Here is a 23,003-nt window from a genome sequence, read left to right as displayed (position 1 = left end):
GCCAGTGCGGGACCGGGACACTCGCAGGGGGGCGAGGCGTGCTCGGGTCTATTCCGGGAGCGCGCAGGGCGGGGCAGGGGCGTCCTGTGAGCATCCTGTCTGGGGGAGGGGATGAGCTAGCCGCCGGGGCAGCCCCGGAGAGCGCACGCCGCCTGGTGCGGCAGCCGCTGCGCCCTGGGCTTGAGTGCTCCAGGATCCACGCCGGAGCCATGGACCGAAGCAGGGGTAAGTGGTTCCTACGGCCGGAAAGGGAAGCCTTGGAGATCGGACCCCGGGTAGGACTTAGAAGGAGAGGTGACGGCGGTAGGGCTTGGCGGGCGCTAAACACTTGGACACAGGTGCCTTCTGCAGCGGGAGTAATCTCTTGTGTGACAGCGCCCACCTCTCCCCCGTCCCGTGGCCTAGGTCTGAGTCCCCTCTTTGGGTGGGAAATTGGCGTGTTTGCACACCCTCCTTCTTAACTTTATGAAAGAATCCCTAGGATTCTTGAGGTCATCGAGCTACCCACTCCTCGCCACACATAGAGTGTGAACCCACCCCTACGGCTCCTACTATGCACCCTAGGGAGACCGAACTTTGTAGCTGCCTAGGACTTTGAAGAAGGCGGGGCTGCGTGAGCACGCTTCTGCGCGTCTGCCTCTGTTTGGTACGACCTGAGGACTACTGCAGTTGGGACTGTCCAGGGCCAAGATAAAAGGTTTCCTGGGACCCTGGGGTGAGGACAGCACACAGTTTAGTAAAGGTTGAGAGACTGTAGGGGGCCCGTGCCTTCTTGAGCTTGGGGGTAGTGTCATCGATTTGGGTCCCGCCAGCACCTCTGGAATTCAGAGTTCGCAGGTGTGAAGGCACTTGGCAAACTACGTGTTGTGTCTTTAGGAGAAGCAGTTTCTATTGTTGTTGCTGTTAATGGAAAATTCCTCTCTCCCTTCCTACAATCATCCTAACAACCCGCCCCTTGCTTGCTCTGCTGGGGCCCCAGGGGCAAAAGGAAGTGTTTGGGCTAAGATGAGTGCTTGAGCAGGTGTGTAGGATTACCTTCCCACCCCGTGGAACTTCAGAGGACTTTCTAGGACCCTCCACCCCATCCTCCTCATCCACCCCCTTCAGCATAAAATTCAGCCCACCTTCTCCTTCAGGGTCCTTGGAGACCAGGCAGACATTAGAGGAAGGATTTATAGATTGTAAGCCAGGCCAGGCGGTGGCACATGCTTTTGGGAGGCAGAGGCAGGTGGATTTCTGAGTTCAAGGCCAGCCTCGTCTACAGTGTGAGTTCCAGGACAGCCAGGGCTATACAGAGAAACCCTGTCTTCAAAACAAACAAAAACACTGAAGCATGATTTGAAGGCAGCTCTCACCTGTTAACTCACATCAGGGGAAGGGTGCACCTCCTACCCGGGGCAGAAGAGCACAGTGGGCACCTCTCATTCCTTCTGCTGTCTGTCAGTGCCCCAACCTCACAACGAAAGCAAGGATCGTCCTCAAATTCACATTCACTTGGTCTTATTCCCTGAGCCAAAATCTGTATGGAGAAATGCAGGTTTTAATGTCTCATTAGCAGTGTGCCCACTTCAAAAAGCAGCTTCCAGACACTGTAGTTAGGAGGTGGGGCCTCCCAGGAACCTCTGAGTGCCCAGAACATTCAAGGACTCTGACCTTTCCTACCCTCCTTTCCTTCTCCCTCCAGCTCTTGCCACAGGGTCCTGTTAGTGCTATAGTGTTAGCTTTGGTAATCTTGCTCCCTTGAACAGAAGCAAGCTTCCAGAAGCCAGGAAGCAGAGCTTGTGAGTGTCTGACACAAGATGGGCGCTGACCACGGGGGTTTACTGAGTGAGACGAAGCATGCTTCTTATGCACTTCAAGTTAATTAATCATGTCGGTTTGTTGATTGGTTTGGGGGTTGGGAGGTTTGGCTTGGTTTGTTATGTTATGTTTTGTTGAGACAGGGTTTCTCTGTGTACCCTTGGCTGTCCTAGAACTAACTAACTCCTTAGACCAGGTTGGCCTCCAACTCACAAAGATCCCAAGTGTGGGGATTAAAATTGTGCAACGCGGCCACCGCCACCACTTCCTCGTAATAATGTCTATTTTTAAAAGAATCCCACAAGTTTCTCACAACAGGACTTTTCCGTGAGCTGCAGGAGCCATGTCAGCCTTTGAGTAAAAGCAGTGTGCGAGTGCACAAGACCATGTTATCTCGGTTTCTTACATTTCCAGTGCTGTGGCGAAAGCAAATGTGACCGACCGTATGGTGGATTAGAAAGCAAAAACCTCTCTACATCTTATTGGTTTGGTTTGGTTTGGTTTGGTTTGTTTTCATAAAAGCTAGAATGCGTCAAGTTGATAAAGCCAACCATCACAGTCTACCAATGTAATTTCTGAAGTCTTATTTGGAACCCTTTCTCACCTGTTCACTGGCGCATTCTAGAATCACCTGGGCAGAGCCATCACTGTGGGATCGTCTGGGTTAGGTTGGACTGTGAGCGTGCCTGTGGGGGACTCTCTTGATTCTGTTCGTCGATGTGGGAAGAGACGCCCTAGCAGTGGGCAACACTATTCCCTTCATTTGTGCTGGGGAGTGTGTAAAAAGGGAGAGCCCGTGAGCTGGGCGCAAGATTGCCTGTTCTCTCTCTGCTTGTGACTGTGGCTACTCTCGACTCTCTTGCTGTTTGAAGTTCCTGCTGCCTTGACTTCTCTGCCGCAATGGGCTGGAACCTGGAGTTGCGAGATAAAATAAACACTGCTCCCCCAAATTGCTTGGGGAGGGTATTTTGCTACAGCAACAGAAAACAAAAGTAAGACATAGCCTTCCCATGTGTGCCCCTGTCCTCAGGTAGACTGGCACTCTTCTCTCCCCACCCACCCACGCCAAGGGAAGTTTTAAATGCAGGTCTCACGTTAGCCTCTTCCTACCCAGGATAGGATGATCTTAAGCAGGATAGGGTCCCCCTAAGTAAGAACACCCATCAGTATTTGCAGCAGTTAAAATAGAAATCACCACTCACAGTCACCAGGCAAGAGGCTCCCTGTTTAGATTTTTTTCACTCGGTTTTCTCCCTGAACTAGTCATGCAAGGGTCAGACGCTATCTCCTCTCAGGAGAGCAGGATACCGCACAATTCCCCAAACCAGGTCTCGTAAATAACAAAAAGCTCTTCTCTCACTGCTTCTCCGTGCTGGTAGCCCAAGAGGAGGCCCTTTCCTCTCTGTATTTTCACGTACCTCTTCTCTATTGTCCTCTACGTCTTATACCTAAACCAGCCCCCATCAAATTCGGACCCCTTTCTCACGACCTCACTCAACCTCATCTGCTTTCCAGAGGCCCTAGCTCCAAATGCAATCACGTGGGAGTTAGGGCTTCGGCATATGAATGGGGTAGATGGTCAGGCTAGACAGGAGACCTAAGTCAGACCAGATCAGCCACTAATGCTAAAACTGCAGTCATTTTCTATGTGATACATAAGAGCAAGATTTGAACACAGCCAGGATTTTACAAATACTGCGTAATTGCCTCTCCATGGTGACAAAAGATCAGCCAAGCCCTAGAATAGGATCTGTTTCAATAGCCCTGGGCAAGTTCTCTGTCACAATCATGCCATCAAACCTCCACATGGAAAATAGGAACAAACACGGGAGACAGGATTTCTCTTCTCACAGCACACTCGTCTTCGAGTGAGTGGAGCAGGATTCACAGAGCCCAGTCACATATGTAGAAACCACTCCTTGTAGAATCCCTTCCCATGGGATTTCCTGGTGTATGCTTGCACACAAAGAGAACTGAGGTGCTATTAGTGAGGCAGTACACCGATAAGCCTCATGGCTCCATCTTCTACAAGGCAAGCTAGCAAACTTCCCATCCCAAGATGAAGCTAAAGGTGCAGAGCGAGAATACCCTTTCTTGGAGGTGTGGATGCGAAGTGTATGTACCCAACGCATAGCATAGAGGGTGCATGCAAGTGCTTGCTATTAACTCAGCTAACCTCTGAGGGCTCAAGGTCTAAACTCTCATCCCTGCCATGTTAGACGAACCTGCTGTGGCCTCTCTTGTGAGCTCAACTACATGAAGAACTTTCAGAGGAAATGGGGGTGTTTATGAACATTGAAGGGGAGACATGAGACTGGTTCTCAAACTAGCATCCCTATAGGAAGTAGTAGAAATATCTTCCAGAAGGTTCTATTAAAGGCAAACCAAAAGGCTGATGATGCAGGCTCCACTTAGAAGTCTATGAATAAAAGAAGCGTTCAAAGCTCGAAGCTGGGTGTGGTGGGAAATGATTGTCATTCCAGGACTCAGGAAACCGAGGCAGGAAGAGTTCTACAAACAGACAAAAACAATAATGAAAGAAAGAAAGAAATGAAAAAGAGATTAAAAACAAACAAACAAACAAGTGCTGCCTGGAGACATCCGGCAGGGGTTAAATTGTCCTTAATGAATACTCTAAAGTTTCAAAGGATTCCATAAACACCTTCCTGCCCTGAATAGAGCACAGGGCTCCCAGGTGTGTGTACTTTGACTTAAAACACTCTGCTTTTATTTAGCCGTGTGCTGTACTGCGGCTTTTACTGGAATTTATGGATCAGAGTATGAAAATGGGACTCTGAGGAGATGGGGGTCTGATGCGGTTCAGAGCGGTTGTTCAAAACTAGTGGGCCGGTGAGATGGCTTAGTGGGTAGAGACAGTTGCCCCCAAACCTGACTATACCTGAGTTTGATCCTCAAGACTCATGGGGTGGAGGGAGAGAACTGACTCCCTCCGTGGTTGTTCTCTGATCTTGGCGTGTGGAGCATGCGCTCCCTTCTCCCTCTCTCAATAAATGAAATGTAAAAAGGAGAAAGAGAGAAGGAGAAAGAAAGAGAATCTGTTGACCTGAGCAGACCTAAGGCTGGTTTCTCCCTCTAAGCTGCGATCCTTTGTTCCCCCCACCAGCTAACTTCCTCTTGCTGGTTTGACTCCTTCCAGCTCTGAATCCTCTGTGCCGGTCCCTGGATCACTCCCCTTGCCCTAGTCATTGTGCAAACATCTCTTCCCCGGGGCAGTTATTTCCCAGTCTTTCTAGCTGCCTCTGCTCGCTGATGCTCACATGCCACTGGCGGTCATCTTCACGGTCACAGTTACTGAGGCTTAGAGTGCCCTGTTGGTAGGAGCCCCTTGAGGACAGACTAGCTCGTCCGTGGCCTCTTCTCCAGTTCCTCCCGCTATGCCCAGGAAGTGTCTATCAAGACGGTGAAGAAAAGAAAGTAAGAGAACCCAATTTTGAGTGGACCCGGGATGCGTCATTTTTGGCACCAGGATTTGCCACGTGATTTGAGGGACAGAGCCGTGGTTTTGTCATTCATTGTCCCCCGTTTCCTTGGCCTTCCTCCTTTGTGTAGACAAATCCCAGATCCTGTTGACCTGTTCCTGGGAAGTGGATCTCGGGTGGCTTTTTCTCCTACATCCTGCTCCCCAATACGGAGTCTTCCTGTTTCTACCCTTCTCAGGCTTCTCAGTTGAGCCTTAAGGACCACTCCCAATATGTCTGAAGTAGTGCTTCCCTGATCTGCCTGGGCTCCAAATCATGTCACGTGGAGCCCGGAGAAAACACACTCAGGACATCTGATCAGCAGTTCTGGAGTGAGATCTGGGAATCTGCTTTTTTTTTTTTTTTAACAGCCCCTGGATAAACTTGTCCTCACTGGCAAATACCAAGGTTCTCATACACTGCTTTGCCGTGACCTTTGACCCTGCTCACACAACCTTCCTGGATTCCCTGTGGCCTGCTCTAAGTACGGGAGAGTTAAGTTGTAAAGGCCCTTCCCTCTCCCAGCCAAGAGGAACTCTGGTTTGTACCTGTTACTCAGTGTAGACTCCTTCGGCCTAGAGTGCTCTTAGCTTAATTCTTAAATCACCAGGCAGAAAGTGGAGGCACACATCTCTAATCCCAGCATTTGGGAAGCAGAGGCAGATGAGTCTCTCTGAGTTTCATCCAGCCTGACCTACATAGAAAGGTCAACCATAACTACATACTGAGATTCTGGCTCCAAACCAAATAAAAAAAAAAATACCTTAAGGCAAATAAATAGCCATGTAAATTTTCTATTATAGCCTATAATATATCTAATTCTTCCTCACCCTGCCCTACATTTTTTTTTCAACTTTGAAGGGCACTTGACATCTCCCCAGTGGTATACACTTCAGCCTGCCCTCATGGGTGCTGAGCATCTATAGAAAACTTTTGTCAAAGGCTAGACCACCCTATGTATGCCCGTGGGGATCATGTAAACCATCACTTAGCAATCACTTATGGGGCTGGGGAGGGGGGTGCAGTGGACAAGGAGGAGCCATGTAGGGGAGGGGAATGCAGGGGGCAAGAAGGAGCCATGTGATAGGATCATCAGACTGAGAACTGATGCTGGAGTCCTTTCTCAGACACTCTTTTCTCCTTGAGCTTCTCTTCTGTGGCTCTTCCCAACTGTGGCAGTAGTCTAGGAAGTAGATAAGACAGCCATTCTCCCTATTGTGCAGGCAAAATGCCTGAGATTCAGCACCTTTCTGAAAGAGACCAGTGCAGCACCACCTACCTGTGGGGTCTTCTTACCACATCCCTTTTTAGTTCCCCTAAGACTCTCAGGTACCAGTCCCTCCTCAGAAGTCTGGGCTTTTAGACAGTCCGAGTTGTCATTGGCATGTGTCTCCTATCCACATGTGAGTCCCAATGCTTAAGACTGTCGTCTGCACTCTATTCCCAGGGTCTATCATATGCCAAGTGCTGAATATTTGTAGTCACATCCTGCTTCCACTGTGCACTCACCATGACTTCAGTCAATGTAGATACTATCATTACCTGCATCTTACAGATAGCGATAGGGAGTCTTAGCAAGTCTGTGTATCTCCTCATCTCTGCCAAATCTAAGTTCCTTTTCATTATCATATAAAATAATAAGCTTCATTATGGCATTTTCATGCATGTACTATGTATGACAATAAATCCCCATGATTACCCAGATTGCACAAATATTTCTTCTTCTACATCTGTGTTGTTTGTTTATTTGCTTATTTTTGAGACAGGGTTTCAATGTGTAACCCTGGCTGTCCTAGAACTCATTCTGTAGACCAGGCTAGCCTCAAACTCAGAGATCTTCCTGCCTCTGCCTCCCAAATGCTGGGATTAAAGGCATGCATCACTACTTCCCAGTTCCTCTGTTATTTCTTAAATCTAGATTACCCATATAAGGAAAAAAAAAAAAAACATGCCAGGCAGTGGTGGCACATGCGTTTAATCCTAGCACTTGGGAGGCAGAGACAGGCAGATTTCTGAGGTGGAGGCCAGCCTGGTCTACAGAATGAGTTCCAGGACAGCCAGAGCCATACAGAGAAACCCTATCTCAAAAAACCAAAACAAAAAACAAAAAACAAAAAACCATATATTTGCCCTCATGAATCTGGCTGTCTTCACTCAACATAGTAATGTTCAGTTCCTTCCACTTTCCTGCAGGTGATGCAGTTTTTGGTGGTTTTTTTGTTTGTTTGTTTTTTGGGTTTGTTTGTTTTTTTTTTTTTTTTTTTTTTTTTTTTTGTAGATGAATAAAACTCGATCCCACATACACCCTTCCTGTCCCCTCTGTTCATTCATTCTGAGCTAATTTCTTGCTTGGCTGTTGTGACAGTGACATGGGTGTGCAGGCATCTTCGTGTCATGACTTAGTCTTTTGGGCATGTACCCAGGAATGGTCTAGCCAGACGATGGTATAGTTCTAGCTTTTGTTTCTTGAAGAACTCCTGATCCCCCTATGGCTGCATCAATTCACATTCCCCCCATCACCCGCTCCGCCCCTTCCCCCTCCCCCATTAAGGGCTCCTTTCTCCCCACCTCCTCCCCAGCATTTGCTGTCATTTGTTTCTGAGTTGCTAGCCATTCACTGGGGTGAGACGGACTCTCAGTGAAGTGACTTCGCATGTCCGTGGTGACTAAGGGTATTGGTCATTTTTTCACATACATATTAGCCATTTGCACTTCTTTTGAGATCTATGATTCATTTGTTCACTTATTGATTGTATTATTTATTCTTTTAATGTTTAATTTTTGGGTTCTTTATAGTTTATCCAATGTGTATTAATCCCATGTCAGACTGTGTAGTGGGCACTGTGGTCTCTTGGCTCTATGGAAAATTTGCTTTGCGGTGCAAAAGCATTTTGGTCTCATGCTGACCCGTTCGTCTTTAACATTGTTCTCTGCCGTTTTGCATGAGTGTTGGGGGATTCACTAGGTAAAGACTGCAAGGTAGGGATGGGACGGGTGCTAAGGGGAGAAGGAGATCTGAACCATTCTTGGGGACACCCTCCATCAGTTAAGGAGTACAGCCAGGCAGCCCTGTGCGTTGGGTTGTTATATCTTACCCTTCCTAGCCTTCCCACCATATCTGGTGTTTAAAATTAAAGAAACCATCAAGGAGGCTGGGGCTGGAGTGATGGCTCAGCGGGTAAAAGCACCAACTGCTCTGCCGAAGGTCCTGAGTTCAAATCCCAGCAACCACATGGTGGCTCACAACCATCTGTATTGAAGTCTGATACCCTCTTCTGGTGTGTCTGAGGACAGCTACTTAGATATAATAATAAATAAATCTTAAAAAAAAAAAAAAAAAGGGAGGCTGGCCCAGGAGGGCCCCAGGCTAGGTTAGGGAATGCCAGTGACGCCCTTAGTGGGAGATAGAGGTGCACGGCTGGCCAGGCGTGATTCTTCTCCCTGGCACAGCTGTCAGGCCATGGTAGGGGAAGAATGTGGCACCACATTGCAGTCATTCCAGCTTAGGGGAATTCTCCAGCAGTCTGCTGCCCAGGAGGCAGGCCAAAGGGCTTTTTATAGCCCTCCAGGAACCTGGGAGAAAACTGATCTGAGAGTCAGAGAGAGAAGCAAAGCAAGCCCATCCAGCACCATCCTCTCAATCTGTAGTTCCCAGAGGCCCCCAGTTCCGTTTAAGGTAGGAGAGTGAGTGAACAGTGTAAGTTAAGGAAGCCAGTGCACTGTGACAGATGGGGACCCAGCCCTTGGTCCTTTGAATCACTGTCTTGGGCTTCTCCATCTCACAGAATATCGTGCAGTGACTCTATTGCAGCGCCATGGTCCGCAGACCTTAGCCCGTGGGCCAAATAACAGACTTAATCATGTTATAGGTGCAGAGCCATGCCCATTCCTTATACATTTTTTGATGAGCTTCCTCAGTACAAGACCATAGTTAAGTAGTTGAAACAGACCTTATTATGGTCTATAGGCATCCTTCAAAGTCTTAAAAAACATAAACGATGGTCACAGGCAGCCATTCTCAACCTGTAGGTCACAATGACCCCCTTAGGGGTCACATGACGCTTTCATAGGGGTTGCATATCAGATATCCTGCAGATCAGATATTTACATCACAAATCTTAACAAGCAGCAAATTTCCAATTATGAGGTAGCAACAGAAGTAAGTTTATGGTTGGGGGTCACCTCAACATGAGGAGCTGGATTCAAGGGTTGCAGCATTAGGAAGGTTGAGAACCACTGATCTAGGCCTTCCCAGAGGTTTGCCCACTCTGGGTAAGGCTGTAGAGAGAGTGCAGAACCTGCTGTAGGGGTGGGTGTGTTCAACACTGACGATGTGCGCCTAAAAAATGCAGGGAATGGGAAAGTTATTTACCTCAGTTTTCCAGATTACTTTTAGCCTTGAAATTATTTTCCAAACAAAATTTAAGCAATCAAGTGACAGTGGGTGAAGTGGGAGTCCTGAGCAGCCTCCCTCCCTCCTTCATACTCCCAACACTACCCCTGTGGAAGCCACGCAAACTTCATGGATTTTGCCAAAGGAGCCGATGAACACCATGTGCCCCCTCCCCGGCCTTTTTACAGTGGGGACTTGGGGTTCAAGGGCATTAGCTTCCCTAATCATGTGACAGAGCCCCCCAGATGACATTGCACAGAACCACTAGCGTCCCAAGCAGAGAACAGACCCATCTCTTCAGGGGACAGGCCTGTCTGATAGCTGGGCAGAGCCTGCTATTGGTGTCAGTGCACAGCCACCATGGTCAACCCCACTGATCCAGAGCCTCCAGGGGGTCAGATCTGGGGCTCTGCAGGACACTCTATGGAAACCCTCTTTGCATTACATCACGATGGCTGAGTCGGGTTTGAGAACCTCTTTTCTGAGACACCCAGAACCAAAAGAAAAAATAAAATAAAATCTTTATTTTTTTTTTAATTTCATTGGTACAAAGACTTAAAAAAAAAAATTCGGAGTGTATGTTGCAATTGACATGTTAATTTATTCATTTTTTTCCCTTTTCTAAAAAAAGCTGTTATTCAGTAGATAAAAACATCTTCAAATCAGTAGCATCTTAAGATGGAGAATTTATGATAATTTATACAAAAGCTTTCCTTTGAAGATGGAATCAGATTCATTCATTTGTAGAATAAATATTTACCCTTCCTGCCCATTCTTGTAGGAGGGTGTGCAGAGGGCTGATCCTGCTGATATGAAACTGAGGAAGAATTTTTTTTTTTTTTAAAGCTCCACTTGAACCAAGAAAACTGATCTCCTGGGACTGTGCCAGGAAACCAGAGAGACTAATGGCTTTTCCTTGACTCTAGCTAACAGCCAGGTGTAGCTCTGAAGGACTGTAGAGAGCAAGCTCGAGAAAGTGAGACTGTGCCTGTGGCCCGAAATCACATCTGCTCGCTCTGCATCAAAGAGAAATGTGTAAAGAACCAGAGGGCTCAAGGGACACTTTGTAGCCAAGACCCTCGGGAACTCTACAGATGATAGTCCAGGTGGGGGGAGTTTTACAGAGGGAAGAAAGGCCCAGAAGTTGCAAAGCTGCAGACCTGAATCCCAGAGGGGCAGAGAGTAGCAAGCTAAGCCCTTAAATGCCTCCAGAGAGGAGGCCCCGGACTCCTGGGGTCTCTAACAGGGTGTGTCCCTATTCTCGGATGTTGCTGCGCTGCTTGTGATGTGCCTAATTATAGAGACAGATAAGGCCAGAGTCAAGGGCCTTACTTAGCTGCCTGCTGGTGTCTGGTTAACTCTTTTGGATCCCATCTGTACCTGCTTCCATATAATTCTGTTTCCTCCCCTGAAATGGTCAAGAGGTTCCAGGCAGGCATGGGAAAATGCCCTGCCTGCAGGACGCATTCTGGTTTAGTGCTTTAGAGTGAAGTGTGGAGACAAGTTTCTAAGTGATCATCTTAATAAGCAGGAGAAGAGCCCTCGTTCTCTCCAAGACCTCACTTTCAAGACCCCTTATTCTTATCCACCCCTTATTGGCCCTGGAGGAAGACAGCCAGATTGGAGATGGCCCTGGAACTGGGTGAGAGGCCATTCTTGTTTAGGCTGGCAAGAATCTGGCTACATTCTGCCTGTATCCTGAGAACTGGGGTCAGGCTAAATTCAAAAGTAATGGTGAATATATTTGCTGAAGGCAGTTTCAAGACAGGAGCGTTCAGGCTGGCTCATGGCTACTCTTCAGTGTTCTTTATTCAGGTCCATAAAGAGAGGAGACAAAAACAGATCAGAAGGACCAAAAAAAAAAAAAGTGCAGCTTAGCAAGAAAAGGAGTTGAGTTTAGAATTGCTGACAAAGCTGAAGAGCCACTGGGTTGTTAGAGGTTAGCATTATTCAAGAATGTCTGTCTCTGTACCAGGACAATTTGCCAAGGTGCCCAGGGGTAAGACTTCGCCCATCCAAGGCTCCAGCCTACACAACTGGGTATTCATTTGAAAGGAGAGATCAGGAACTCAGTATGCCACCAAGAGGTTCCCTGCTGGAAAGCCACTGCTTAGGAAAAGTATTTCTCTGACTCAGCCACCAAGGCAAAGAACAACAGTTTGAGTCCAAGGGGGCCGGGTTGTGGAAGCTGAAAGCTGAGCTGGAAGCGAGATGTGGCAGCATTGTCCTCATGGTCCTGATTTTGTAGGCAGACTGATGTGGCCATGTACTTAATGTTTGTGACTTCATAATAGACTGTCCCCTCAAACTGTGGGCCAGATTAAGCCCTTCTCCCTTAAGTTGCTTGCGATTGGGTATTTGATTATGGCACTACATAAGTAAGTAGTGCATTTCTTAGCATTCTGTCTAAACTCCTCCCCACAGTTACCTGGCAACAACTAGATAAGCCTGGCCCACTATAAAAGGGGCTGCTGGCTCCCTCCTCTCTCTCTTGCCTCTTGCTCTCTTGCCTCTCCCTCTTGCTCCCCATTCCCTTCCCCCCTCTCTCCACGTGTTCATGGCTGGCCTTTACTTCTCTTCTCTTCTTCTCTTCTTCTCTTCTCTTCTCTTCTCTCCTCTCCTCTCCTCTCCTCTCCTTTCCTCTCTTCTCCTCTCCTTTCTTCTCCTCTCCTTTCTTCTCCTCTCTTCTCTCTCTCTCCCTTTCTCTGCCTCTACTACCCTCTTAACTCCCCTCCCCATGCCCTGAATAAACTCTATTCTATACTATAGAATAGTCTTTTGGCTGGTCTTTCAGGGGGAAGGGATGCCTTGGCATGGGCCCGCTGAGACATCCCCTTGCCCCATACCTCACCACACCCCCATAGAACATATCTTATACATCTTTTTATCTTTTTATAAACACATCAGTATTCTGTTTGGGTGGAATTTAAATGATTTCTGTTTTTACTATGTCTGGCCTACTGTCTGTGAGTGTGCCCGAGCATGTGTGTAGGGGCTCACACCTGTCTGTGCAGGCCAGAGGACAAATTTAGCTAGCATTCCTCAAATGCCATCCACCTCATTTTTTGAGAGAGGCTATCTCTCTTTTTTTTAATTGAAAATTGATTTTTTTCATACAGTATATTCTCACTGCAGTTTCCCCTCCCAGACGCTCCCCATTTCCCCACCCACCCAAATTTATCCCTTCTCTCCATCATTAGAATACAAACAGGCAACTAAAATAATGACATCATCATCCACAACAAGAAACAGAAAAAAAGAGTGAAAGAAAAAGCCCAAGAAACCCATATGGATTGTGAAATACACACATTTTCACACACAGAAAAACACATAAAAACAAAATTGGGTGGGTAAGGAAATATCACACACCTTTGATGCCAGCATTCAGAGACAGAGACAAGCAGATCTCTTGATCTCTTGTCAGTTCAAGGCCTGCCTGGTCTGCAGAGTGAATTCTAGGACAGCCAGGGCTACACAGAGTAATCCTGCCTCAAAAACAGAAAAGGGGGGGTGGGGCACAAAAAAAGGAAGTCATATAAGCAAGGGGCTGGAGAGATGGCTCAGCAGTTAAGAGCACTGACTGCTCTTCTGAAGATCCTGAGTTCAAATCCCAGCAACCACACAGTTGCTCACAACCATCTGTAATGAGATCTGATGCCCTCTTCTGGTGCATCTGAAGACAGCTACAGTGTACTTACATATAATAATAAATAGATCTAATTAATAATAATAATAATAATAATAAATAAGCAAAAGATCTATAAGATTTCTTTTGTGTTGGCCATTTGACCTGTTCCTAAATGCGGTTTGTATACCCAGTGAGACTCCACCAGTGAAAAGTAGTTTTTCCCCTGAGAGCAGTTATCAGCTGCAGGTACCTTCTGGGTAAAAGACGGAGGTGTCCCCTTCATCTCTGCTTACCCTTAAGCACTGGGATCCCATCTGGTTTAGATGTGTGCAGGCTCTATGCAGGCTGCCGTAGTCTCTGTGAGTCTGTCCGTCCATCAGCCCTGCTTTCTTGGTGTCTTCTATCTCCACTGGCTCTTACACTCTTTCCATCTCTGCTTCCGCAGAGTTTCCTGAACCCTAGGGTGGGGCCAGGGGAAAGGGGGGATTTGATAGACATGTCTCATTAAGTTCCAAAGTCTCCCAGTCTCCGCACAGTGTCCAGGTATGGGTCTACATAATGGTCCCCATCTACTCCAAGAGGGACCTTCCTGAGATAGAGTATATGATTGGCCCAAGACGTGCCAAGTAGGCTAGGCTGGTGGCCAGTGTATCTCAGGAAGAAGCCTGACACTGCCTCCCAGGAGCTGAGATTGCCAGTTCCAGCCGACGCACCTGGCTTTTGTCTGGTCTCCTTTCTAATTCCTGAGGTACCGCCGCCCAGTGCTCTCTGCTTACGGCGTGTTCTTCTGCTGACCTGTGTTCCAGAAGCCATGTCACCTCAGGCAACATTCTTAACATCTATGTGTCTATTTCCTCATCTTCAAAATGGAAATGATTGCTATGTTGCCACGAGGATGCAGAACACGGCAGGTGGCTTCACACAAACCTCGTCACTCCCCTCATTACTGCTTAACATCTCCCGCTTTCCTGATACTTCCTGCTCATCCCATGACTTAACCAGCCTTTAATTGATTCCATCCCTGGAAACTATGGTGGAAGGAGAGAACTCACACCTAAGAGTTGTCCTCTGACCTCAGTTTGTGTGTCATGGCATGTCATGCATGTGTTCATACATACATACACACACACACCACACACACACACACACACACACACACACACACACACACATTGGATGGTCCAGGATGTCCTTGATCTAGAGACTTCTCTCTCAGCCTCCCTTGTGATTCTGGGATTACAAGCCTGCACCACTACACCATCCTGTGAGAATTGTTTTAAACACTGTACCGTCTTCCTGGACGGGTAAGGTCACCCTGCTCTTGGTTGCAGAACAGAGTTGTCCCATGTCGCTTTCCGCTAAGCTGTGAGCCCATGAGGACAGGAACAGTGCTTCCCTTAGTGTGTGTCGAGTTGGCATGGTGTCTAGCCTGGCAGTGGGTCACAGCAGGTGCACTTGGATAGGGGCCAGCAGATCCTCTTACAACAATCTATCCAAGGATGGATGGGCTCCTGAGAAAGCGGGGAGCCTTGAGCACAGTCCTCCTTGAGTTGTTGGTCAGTGCCGTGACCACAACATTGGGTTGACTGTATTGAAGAAATTTTTAGCCAACTGTACTAAAATGAGAGGCAGATGCCCAAGAGGCCTCTGTGGAAAGCCGAGGGTCGGCACGGTGCATAGTGACTAGCACTGTGAGCTGGGGTGACATCCCTCGGTGAGCCTTTGTTTGCTCACTTGTAGGACAAAGATTGCTAAGAAGGAAACATATGAACAATGTCCAGTCCCATCAAGCAGCTGGGAAGCCTTGCTATTATGGACAGTAATGCTTAGTAAGTGAGATAGATGGTCCAGGCAGGATGCTAAGAGTGAGCTCACACTGACCCTTTGGACTGTCTCCTAGGCTGGAAATCTGTTTCCCTGCTTCCCTTCCCTGTGCCTGTAGAAACCTTCTTATGTGCCTTGAATTGCTATGAAGTTGGCTGTGAGGTGGGTCCCTAAGGCTTCCCCTGAGGAGACCTCAGGGGAGGGATTCTTGTTTCAATTGAAATTACAAACAACAACAACAAGCAAACAACAACAATAGCAACTTGATTACAGGCCATGGAAGTAGATGCCTGGCTAGGCACGTAGAACGTCATTTCCCCATTAGACTTGAAGTTCTGCCCCTTTAACTCCACTTGAAAGGAGGCCCTACTCTTCACTGGCCAGGTGACTTTATTTTAGGCATCTGTTCCCATCTGAAGTGTTTGCTCAGTCCTAATTAGCCACTTCTGTCCAACTGCCCTCCTTCCACTCCTCCATGAGTTCCTTCTTGCTCTAGCAACTGACCCACACCGCAGCATACCCTAACTTCCTCCAGCCCTCCAAGCCCCAGAACACCATCTTTCCTTTGGGACACAAAGCAGTAAGAGGCCTCCTTTCTCTTTGGAATCCCATGAGTCGGGCTTATGCTGTCTGCCTTTCTCTCCATGTCTTGTCTTCCAGACTCCCTCTAGAATGGCCCATGATGCTCTGTTGATAGCACTCTAGGGTTTCTCCAGCTCCTAGCTCCTCCATATTCATCTAGAAAAACCAAACATCAACAAACCACATAATCAGGTTTATTACATAGTGACCCCACTCCTGGTACCAGTTTTATGAATTACTTTTCTTGCTATTGTGATCAAATATATGACAAAGAGCAGCCCTTTGGCTTACAATTTGAAGTGGCTTTAAGCCATAATAAGGCTCATCTTGGTTAGCATGAGGATGCTGTGTAGTGCTCTACTAGATAATTTTTATTTTTATTATATTATTATATATTAATATTATTATTAGTTTTATTATTTCCATTCTGCACATGAGGAAACAGACATGTAGGGGTTAAATATTGTGCCTCAGGCCACATAGCTTCTAGGAGCCATTGGAGCACGAGTCAGTAAGAGGACATATCATATGCAGACAGCACTGGGAAGGGGCCTCAAATGCTAAAAGAAGGTCAGACATAAGCTAGACAGAGAAGCCATGAATATGGGGTGGTTGGCGACATTGGTCTGCAGGTGAGGAGCAGAGTAACTGGGGGCAGGCTATGAAACCTCAAGGCATAGTCCACGCCCCCCCCCCCACACACACACAACTCCACCCTGACCCCAGGGATATACTTCCTACAGTTTTCCAAAACATCAGTTGAGGACAAGTGTTCAAGTACCTGAGCCACAATGCAGAAATAAAGCTGTATGCATAGCCATTTCCCATCCATGCAATCTGGTCAGTCAACAAAACCTCAGCTCCACAGAGTGCTTTCATGTCATAGTAATGTGGTAAGACCCAATGTGTGGTAGTCTCACACCTACTCTGATGTTGAGAAAATTGAGGTTTTCTCAAATACGCGAAGCAACTTGGCAAAGGCCATGTAGTCAGTAAAGAGGTAGCCAAGATTTGAATCCCTGGATGCTGACTCCAGTGCCTGTATCTTCTCCACAGCACCGAAACACAACACACCATGAGTGGCCAGAACAATTTCACTGTGGCACCATGACCCCTGCAAGTTCCATAGCCATGCTGGACTTCAGTAAATCCTAATTCCTACTGGGCAGTGGTAGCTCACACCTTTAATCCCAGCACTCAGTCAGCAGAAGCAGACAGATAGATATCTGTGACTTCGAGGCCAGCCTGGTCTACAGAGCAAGCTCCATGACAGCCAGGGCTACACAGAAAAAAAACCTGTCTCAAAAAGCAAAATAAACAAACAAACAAAAATCCCAAAACTGAGTTTCTAGCATATAGCAGTGTTACAATTTCTACTATATAGCGGCGCTACAGTCTCTTTTATACAGCGATGCTACAGTGTCTAGTATATAGCATGCTACAGAGAGGGAACAAGCACAGAAGTGAGATACAGAGATGGCCCCACAGTGGAAAAGCATGCAGCCATCAAAAGCGGGGATTGCAAGGACCATCAGCAGCATAAACAAATCCCTCTGCAGCACAGTAATAAACAAAGGGTTATCTATAGCATCAAGCCCTCTTAACTTATTAAGTCAATCACTAAAACTTTAAAATGTGGATTTTCGGTATTTCATCTAGTTAGCAATAAAACTATGAAGAAAGGCTCTTTTGCGCTCTCCTATCTCTGTATCCACCTGTTCCTGACTGGCCTCTCTTTCCAAGCCCTTTCTGTTCTTCTCTGCCCTCGTGGCTCTGCTCCCATCTGTCTGCCTCTAACCTTTCTCTCCCTCCCCTCCCGACCAAGGAAACCTCCGTTATACCAGGATAAACAAACAAATCAACAAAAACTTTGAAGAAAGGAAGCAAATGCAGGCAGAAGGCAGTTCTGAAGATGATGTCAGGGATCACAGAGACCGGAGCTGCCAAGATCCTGGCTTTCGTGTGGAGTGCAAAGCTGATGGATGCTCAGGACAGATAGAAAGTAACCAATTACAGAGATAATAATAATAACCGATGGCATAAATAACATGTAAGTTAATAACATGGCCTGTGTGTGTATGGTCTAGTGTTGAGAGTAACTCCTGAAGCCAGAATTAGAATTAATCCAGTTTTCATCCTCCTGAGGCTCTCTGTCCCTTCTAATAAAAGAAATAAACCTACTCAACACTGAACCTCCCTGCGGGACGTTCTTAGAAACGAGATGGCCAGGAAAGATTGCAGTGGGGACACGAGACGCTTAAGCTGAATTGGATATGAGTGTGAATCATAGTCTGTGCTCTATGCATCTCTACATAAATGACTGCGGCCTCTGAGCCTCTCTTGGTCCATTCACAGAATAGCAGGTTCTACCTGCTGTGCAGGATGAGGAGGAGAAACAGGCAACGTAGCTCAGTGCTTTGCGCAACATCTGGACCATTACTGAAGTGCTGCATATGCTAAACTGCTGTTCTATGGGCGCCCCCTGGGCTGCTGCTGTGTCCCCCTGCCTTTGGTGCGGGAGACAGTGCAGACTGTCCAAAAGGAAGCAGCTCCCATCTTGTGGGGGAGAAGGAACTGGTGCCACAGCTTCCCACTTCCTCCTAGAACTGTTTCCGTTGTGAGCTAAACAGAGAGGAATCCACAGACAAAGAAACAATCATGGGAGAGCCCAGTTCCACAATCAGAAGTTATTTCCTCCGAAGTGGGAAGTCGTCGGTGAACCCCCCCCCCCCACCTCCTCCCATGCACGAAGGAGCTGACGTGAGGAAGCTGGGGCTTCCCTGGAGCCTGGAGCTAGGAACACGTTCTCCCAGCAAGAGCCCTCACTCAACAGGAGCAGATTGCTGCTGAGAATGGCAGTGAAGCCATTGGATTTCCCTGAGCCTGTCCCCCAGCCTGGCTCAGAGATCTGACCGGCTGCCTGCCTGCCCATTGACCTGTGGCCTTCCTGGTGTCTTACCTCCCTGTCTTGCTGAAATTATAGCAGGTTAGAGAAGTGTGCTAGTCTACTCTCCTGGTAATAACCCCTGCTTTAAAAGCACAGTCATGGGGGCTGGTGAGATGGCTCAGTGGGTAAGAGCACTGACTGCTCTTCCAAAGGTCCTGAGTTCAAATCCCAGCAACCACATGGTGGCTCATGACCACCTGCAATGAGATCTGGCGCCTTCTTCTGGTGCATTTGAAGACAGCTATAGTGTACTTATGTGTAATAATAAATAAATCTTAAAAAAAAAAAAAAGCACAGTCATTTCCCAGCTCCCTGTACCGACACATCTGTGAGTGCGACATCCTCAAACCTAGGAGGAAACTGATGCTCCAAGAGATTAGATTGCTTACCCAAAATCACACTAAGTGAGGGCCGGTAGTACTCAAACCAAGTCTCAAACCAAGTCCTTTGAAATCAAGTCCCCAACCTACACACACCTTCCTCCTGCCCTTGAGCCTCCTTCCTACAAAATCAAACCTGTTCATCTCCCCAGTGGGAAACAAATGCTCTAATATAAAATACACAAGCCTTCCAAGCTGTCTTCCATGGAGGCCAAACTGAACTCCTTGAAGATGCTGAGTGCTGGGACCTGGCTGGGCAAATGGGGTGATTCTATTGCTTCTTTCACATTCCATTTTTTACCATGGTCTTCCTGTGTAACAGGACAACAGGAAATGTTTACTTTGCTGGAAAAACAAGACTGCTAGTCCAACCAATGCTGTCACTCCCAGCCTTCTGCCCACCATGTAGCTGTTGCTTGGTCTTAGAAGGGAGCTCTTATAAAGCCACAGGAAGAAGCAAGATCCCCTGTGGCCTTAGCCAGGAAGATCTGCAGCAACCTGAAGGAGAACTTCGGCAGAGAGGTGGAGCGAACGTTCTGAACCCACAGATTGAAGGGAGGGTTCTGCTAGCCTTGCCTCTGGTCTCAGTGACCTCTGCTGAGCTACCCTGAAATGGATGTGCATGAGAGCAACATTCTGGAGGAAAGGCACCACAGCCAGCCCCTCCCTTCCTCACACCTGTGGAACATGGCTAGCCCACCTTGTACAAATTAATGCATGCGAATAACGTATAAGTCTTGTAAAGTAGGTAAACCACCCAGGTTGGCTGAGGGCCTACAATGTGCTAGATGCCAAGTCATTCTCTCGAGTCAAGCCCATTCCTACAGAGGGGGCGTATTTGTGGGCTAACAGTGGTACATGTAGAGCAAAGGGGTATTTTTCTCAGTCATGCATGGCTGGGAAGTGGGGCAGTAGGAGTTGAACTTGGGATCAGGGAGAGGAGTATATTCTCTGGTTGTCATGTTGCTGTGACAAGGGCAGCTTGTAGAAGAAAACATTTATTTTGGCTCCCGGTTTGAGGTTACAGACTGTTGTGAAGAGGCCATCACGACAATGGGAGTGTGAGGAAGCAGGTCAAGATGTATCCACAGGAAGCAAGAGAGGTGGATCCTGGTGCTTTCATTTTTTGTTCTGTCCAGGTCATCAGCTTACAGTACGGTACCACCCACATTTAAAGGTTTGCCCACCTCAGCTAATCCACTCTAAAAACTGTAACACAGCCGTGGCAGGGGAATTGTTTTCGTGGTGACTCTGAATCCCAGCAAGTTGACAATCACAGGCCATTTCCTCAGTATCTTCTGATTGCCACCATCTCCGATTGATGTGTTAGAATTCACACCCACCACCAACACCCCACACCCCACAGTGGGGCGCAGCCATATTCCCATTAGGCTTACAAACCAGCACAGCCTGTGGGAGCTGAGCCAAGGGAGAACTGGGGCTTCTGCTTCCTATTATAACCAGAGGTTTGGGGATTTTGCTTTTCTTTTTCCGTGTACCTTTTTACTCTGCGGAGCCACTATCAGGGTGGACGTGTTTGTTTAAACCACGTTAGCAGACTGTTAGAGTTTATCAACACAAGAAAAAAGTTTGTGCCCATAATTCATTCCTTTCAGGCCCAAATGAGAAAAGGTAACAAAGAGGGAGGGAAAGAGGGAGGGAGGGAGAGAGGGAAGGAAAGAAAAAGGGAGGGAGGGAAAGAGGGAGGGAGGGAGGGAAGACATACAGACAAGGACAAGGGCAAGAAAGATACTATTCCAGAACTACATAAAACAACCTGCATGATGATGCTCCCAGCACTTGTCTGGAGGATCAGAAGTCCAAGGCCATCTCCCTGTCTGAGGCTACACAAGGTTGCACAAGACTTTGTTCCCCCAAAAACAAACAAATGGTAAGGAGATTTAAATTTTACTACATGAGGGTTGGAGAAATGGCTCAGCGGGAGCAAACACTTGGTACTTTTCTATAACGTCAGTTCCAAGTCTAATTCCTGCTCTTGTCTCTGCCAGGACCAGGCACATACATGGCGCGCGCGCACACACACACACACACACACACACACACACACACACACACACACACACACACACATATATACAAAACACTTATACACTTAAAAATAAGTAAATAAATCTTTTTAAGACAGTCTTACCGCACAAAATGCCAGAGAGAGAGAGAGAAAGATGGGGGGGAGAGAGAGATCCATCAAGATATGGTAGCATAAATTAGGAGAGATCAACGTGGCCAAGAAAACAGAGCTTTTCCTAAGGAAACATGGTGAGGTAGAGAGAGGAAAGCTTACTGGGCAGGCAGGTGAGGGAAATTCTCAGGTCAGAAACACTTGTGCAGAATGCCTGGGCTGCGAGGCTGAGGACCAGCATAGGGTGTCTGGGGGGAAGATCTCCCTGTGGCATAGGAAGATTCCTCTTCCCTTTCTCTCCAGACCCCAGCACTCAGTCTCATATCTGATAGGCACTCTGCCCTCCTAGGTAATCTGACTTACCACCCAAGGTTCTTATAGGCTGTACCCCATTAATGGGCCTGTTTGTTAGGACACAGCACACAGAATGGTCCATCCATCTGTCCCTCCTTCCCTCCCTCCCTTCCTTCCTTCCTTTCTTCCTTTTAGGTTTTTTGAGACAGGATCTCTCTGTGTAGCCCTGGCTCTCCTAAAACTCACTATGTAGCCCAGGGTGGCCTTGAAGTCACAGAGATCTGCCTGCCTCTGCCTCCCCCGAATGCTGCGATGACAGGTGTTCACCACCACAGTGGGTTCAGTCATCTCAATGAAACAGTTTTAAAGAAGTGGCTTGCAGTGGAGGTGGTCCACACTTTTCATTCCAGCACTTGGGAGGTAGAGGCAGGTGAATGTTTGAGTTCAAGGCCAGTCTATAGAATAAGTTCCAGGATTACACAGAGAAAACCTGTTTTGGAAAAAAAACTAATTTAATTAATTTTTTAATTAATTTATTAATTTTTTAAAAAAGAAATGGCATGTTCTCTTTAGATGGCTATAAGAAGGAAATTGGGACATTTTGCTGCTTAGAACTTTAAGTAAACCAAGAGAAAATTCTGTAGCCCGATTCTGTAAAGCCTCATGATAGCTCTTCTTACTTTCCATTTAAAACTCTGCTGTGTCTGCTTGGACGGAGACAGGGTGAATTGACCTTGTGATCTGTCAAGAGACCTGTAAGGTAGCAGGTTGGAAGGTGGGTCGGACTGGCCTCAAACCTGGAGGAGCCCCCTCAGGGTTTATTTTGCCTTTGGTTTGTGGAAGGGTTTTGAAGTCGGCTGTTTTTTTCTTTTATAATGGAAATTAGGTACATTACCTTTAAGCCCTTTCTATAAATCCCGTATTCCCAGTGTTCTTGCTGGATGGAGTCCTGTGCTCTCTACCAGCCAAGAATCCTTCTGGCTAAAGCTTTCGTCGAGGCTGGGTTATGTACAAGTGACTGGGGCCCAGATTTAACCTCTGATCCGTGATCCTGTTTCCATTTTGTTTCAGTGGGGAGTGAGGGGATGCATAGATAGTTGATCTCAGTCCTGGATGGGTTCTCTCCAGAAACAATACACATTCAGACGTCTAGTCTTAGGTAGATTCCTAAATTTCAGTTTTATTTGAGAACCCTCCTTGCAACAGAGAGAATCAGCTCTCCTCATTTTGAGTTTCTGGGTCTGGAACGTTTGCCCACTCTCACTTGAAGGATCAAAGGTTTATGAACAATCAGACCGTTTTCCCTGTTTTGTTTTAGCCCTTAGAATTCACTTAACCACTCTAGGATGAAACCAAGAACACTAGGGAAATTTATTCTAAGTAAACTTTAGATGTGAAGATCATTCTGTTCTGATTTGCTAAGTCCTGGCACAGCTCTGAGGATTTGCCTGGGCTAAAGAAATGACAGACAGACAGACAGACAGAGAGAGACAGGCTGCAAAGCTGGGATCAGGTAGACTGGACCCTCTGGTTAAG

At 47.2% G+C, this 23,003-nt stretch overlaps 1 protein-coding gene across 2 annotated transcripts in view; it reads left to right on the top strand.

Annotated features, from left to right (window-relative positions):
• Afap1l1 (actin filament associated protein 1 like 1) overlaps positions 1–23,003 on the top strand; it is a 63,735-nt gene continuing 40,732 nt past the window's right edge. Inside the window, exon 1 of one of the 2 annotated variants that reach the window (XM_031365817.1) lies at positions 1–225. In XM_031365817.1, the coding sequence (XP_031221677.1) occupies positions 210–225 (16 nt within the window). In that variant the 5' untranslated portion in view covers positions 1–209. The remainder of the gene's footprint in view (positions 226–23,003) is intronic. The other variant, XM_031365816.1, reaches the window with a different exon arrangement.

This window comes from Mastomys coucha, unplaced genomic scaffold, assembly GCF_008632895.1.
Source record: "Mastomys coucha isolate ucsf_1 unplaced genomic scaffold, UCSF_Mcou_1 pScaffold13, whole genome shotgun sequence".
NCBI classification, from domain to species: Eukaryota; Metazoa; Chordata; class Mammalia; order Rodentia; family Muridae; genus Mastomys; species Mastomys coucha.
Note: the sequence above shows the minus strand (reverse complement) of the source record. Positions and strands in the feature narration are given on the sequence as shown.